We start from the raw sequence: 2,299 nt of genomic DNA, 5'->3' as shown, positions 1-2,299 counted from the left end.
TGTTTTTGTTCTTGGTTATCAGGTGTGTCTGCTGACTCCTTCCTTCATTCTTTTACACTGGCAAGTGCTGCTTTTAATCTACAGGTTGCTACCCCTGGGGTAAGTGAGAGTGTTTGCTATTAACTGCAGAGTATACCATGGTAGTCTGAAAACCATCAGTAGTGAATTGATTTCCCTCCCTGAGGGCTGGATCCAGACTAATACTAGTTTCCACATGTCAAGGATCACCCACAGTCTGAGCATGATTTTTCCCCACGGCCACAACAGCTCAAGATGTCCCCAGAAATCCTGTTCCTGAAGGTCTCCCCTCCTCCAGGAACAGGATTGGGGGCTGTCAGGAGGGAGGGGAGTCATGTAGATATGTCTAGTCTGGATACAAGCCCACGACTCTACTTTCTTTGGTGAATTTTTCATAGGCTGCTCTGTTTTGCGGCTGAAGGGTGCCTGAATTCAGTTCCAAGATGTATTTATATTTATTTATTTAAACATTTTATTGCTCACCTTTCCTCGTGGTTCAAGGTGGCTTACAATAATAGTTAAGACCAGGGCTATTTTTGGGCAGGAACACACAGGAACGGAGTTCCAGCTGGCTTCGGAGTTGGCCATGTTAAAACCTCTGCGTGCCTGGCTGCAGAGGGAAGGCCTGGAGAGTGACACATACCCCTGGTGACTCAGAGGCGGGCGGGCCAGGGGGGCCCTGGAAGGATCGGGGAGGCATTTCCCCCCGTCTGTCCAAGGGCCAGCTTGCCCGGGCTCCCCGCAGCCGTGGGGCACCCAGGCAAGCCACAGGAAGGCAGTTTAAACTGCCTCCCCTCCTCTCCAAGGGCCAGCTTGTCAATGACTTGTCAATTTCCCACTCGAAGCCTGCGGCCGCATTTTGACCCACGGCTTCGCCCGATTTCCCCTGCAGTTTCGTAATCCTGTTTTTTTGAGAATTGTGAAACCACGGGCAAAATCGGGCAAAACTGCGGGTCAAAATGTGGCCGTGGGGCTTCGAGTGGGAAATTGACAAGTACCATTGGGGCAAAGAGAGGAGCGAGCGCAGAGCAGCGGCTGTGGGAAATCGGTCAGAGAGTACTCCATCTTTCTGTGCTATACCTCTGAGGATGCCAGTCACAGCTACTGGCGAAACGTCAGGTTCTACAGTGCCAAGACCATGGCCACGCAACCCCGAACATCTACAGCAACTAATGAACTCCGGCTGTGAAAGCCATCGACAAAATACTGTAATAAGTACATAACATGTGCCCTGCTGGATCAGACCAGTGTTACATCCAGTCCAGCATCTTGTTTCACACAGTGACCCAAAGGTTCCCCTGAAAAGCTGGGTCATAGAGAACAAGGCCTGTCCCTGATGTTTCCTCCTGGTTTTCTGCCTCTGAATGTGAAGGTTCTCTTTAATCATCATGGCTAGTAGCCATTGATGGACCTATTCTCCATGAATCTGTGTCATCCCCTATTAAAACCATCTGTGCTAAAGTTCACAGGCAGTGAATTCCAGCATGGTGTGGTGGTTAAGAGCAGCAGACTTTAACATGGAGAACCGAGTTTGATTGTCCACTCCTCCACGTGAAGCCGGCTGGGTGACCTTGGGCCAGTTACAGTTCGCTCAGCCCCACCTGCCTCGCAAGGTGCCTGTCGTGGGGAGAGGAAGGGAACATGATTGTAAGCTGCTTTGAGACTCCTTAGGGTAGAGAAAAAGCAGGCTATAAAAACCCACTCTTCTTCTTCAACTTAATGACTTCCATAAGAACATAAGAGAAGCCAATGTTGGATCAGGCCAGTGGCCCATCTAGTCCAACACTCTGTCACACAGTGGCCAAAAATACCAGGTGCCATCAGGAGGTCCACCAGTGGGGCCAGGACACTAGAAGCCCTCCCACTGTTACGCCCCCCCCCCCCAAGCACCAAGAATACAGAGCATCACTTGCCCCAGCCTGAGAGTCCCTATCTATACCTTGTGGCTAATAGCCACTGATGGACCTCTGCTCCATATGCTTATCTAATTCCCTCTTGAAGCCGTCCATGCTTGTAGCCGCCGCCACCTCCTGTGGCAGTGAATTCCATGTGTTAATCACTCTTTGGGTGAAGAAGGACTTCCTTTTATCTGCTCTAACTCGACTGCTCATCAGTTTCATTGAGTGCCCACGAGTTCTTGTATTGTGAGAAAGGGAGAAAAGGACCTCTTTCTCAACCTGCTCTATCCCATGCATAATCTTATAAACCTCGATCATGTCACCCCTCAGCCGTCATTTCTCCAAGTTAAAGAGCCCCGTGTTTTAACCTGTCTTCGTAGGGA

At 50.2% G+C, this 2,299-nt stretch overlaps 1 protein-coding gene across 1 annotated transcript in view; it reads left to right on the top strand.

Moving 5' to 3' along the window:
• Window positions 1–15: 15 nt before the first annotated feature.
• PDDC1 (Parkinson disease 7 domain containing 1) overlaps window positions 16–2,299 on the top strand; it is a gene marked incomplete at its 5' end in the record, with an annotated part of 15,258 nt that continues 12,974 nt past the window's right edge. The window contains one exon of the mRNA XM_015416557.1: window positions 16–99. Coding sequence (XP_015272043.1) covers window positions 16–99 — 84 coding nt within the window. The remainder of the gene's footprint in view (window positions 100–2,299) is intronic.

Source organism: Gekko japonicus, unplaced genomic scaffold, assembly GCF_001447785.1.
Source record: "Gekko japonicus isolate JY-2015 unplaced genomic scaffold, Gekko_japonicus_V1.1 scaffold3199, whole genome shotgun sequence".
NCBI classification, from domain to species: Eukaryota; Metazoa; Chordata; class Lepidosauria; order Squamata; family Gekkonidae; genus Gekko; species Gekko japonicus.
This window is presented reverse-complemented; position numbering and strand designations above follow the sequence as displayed.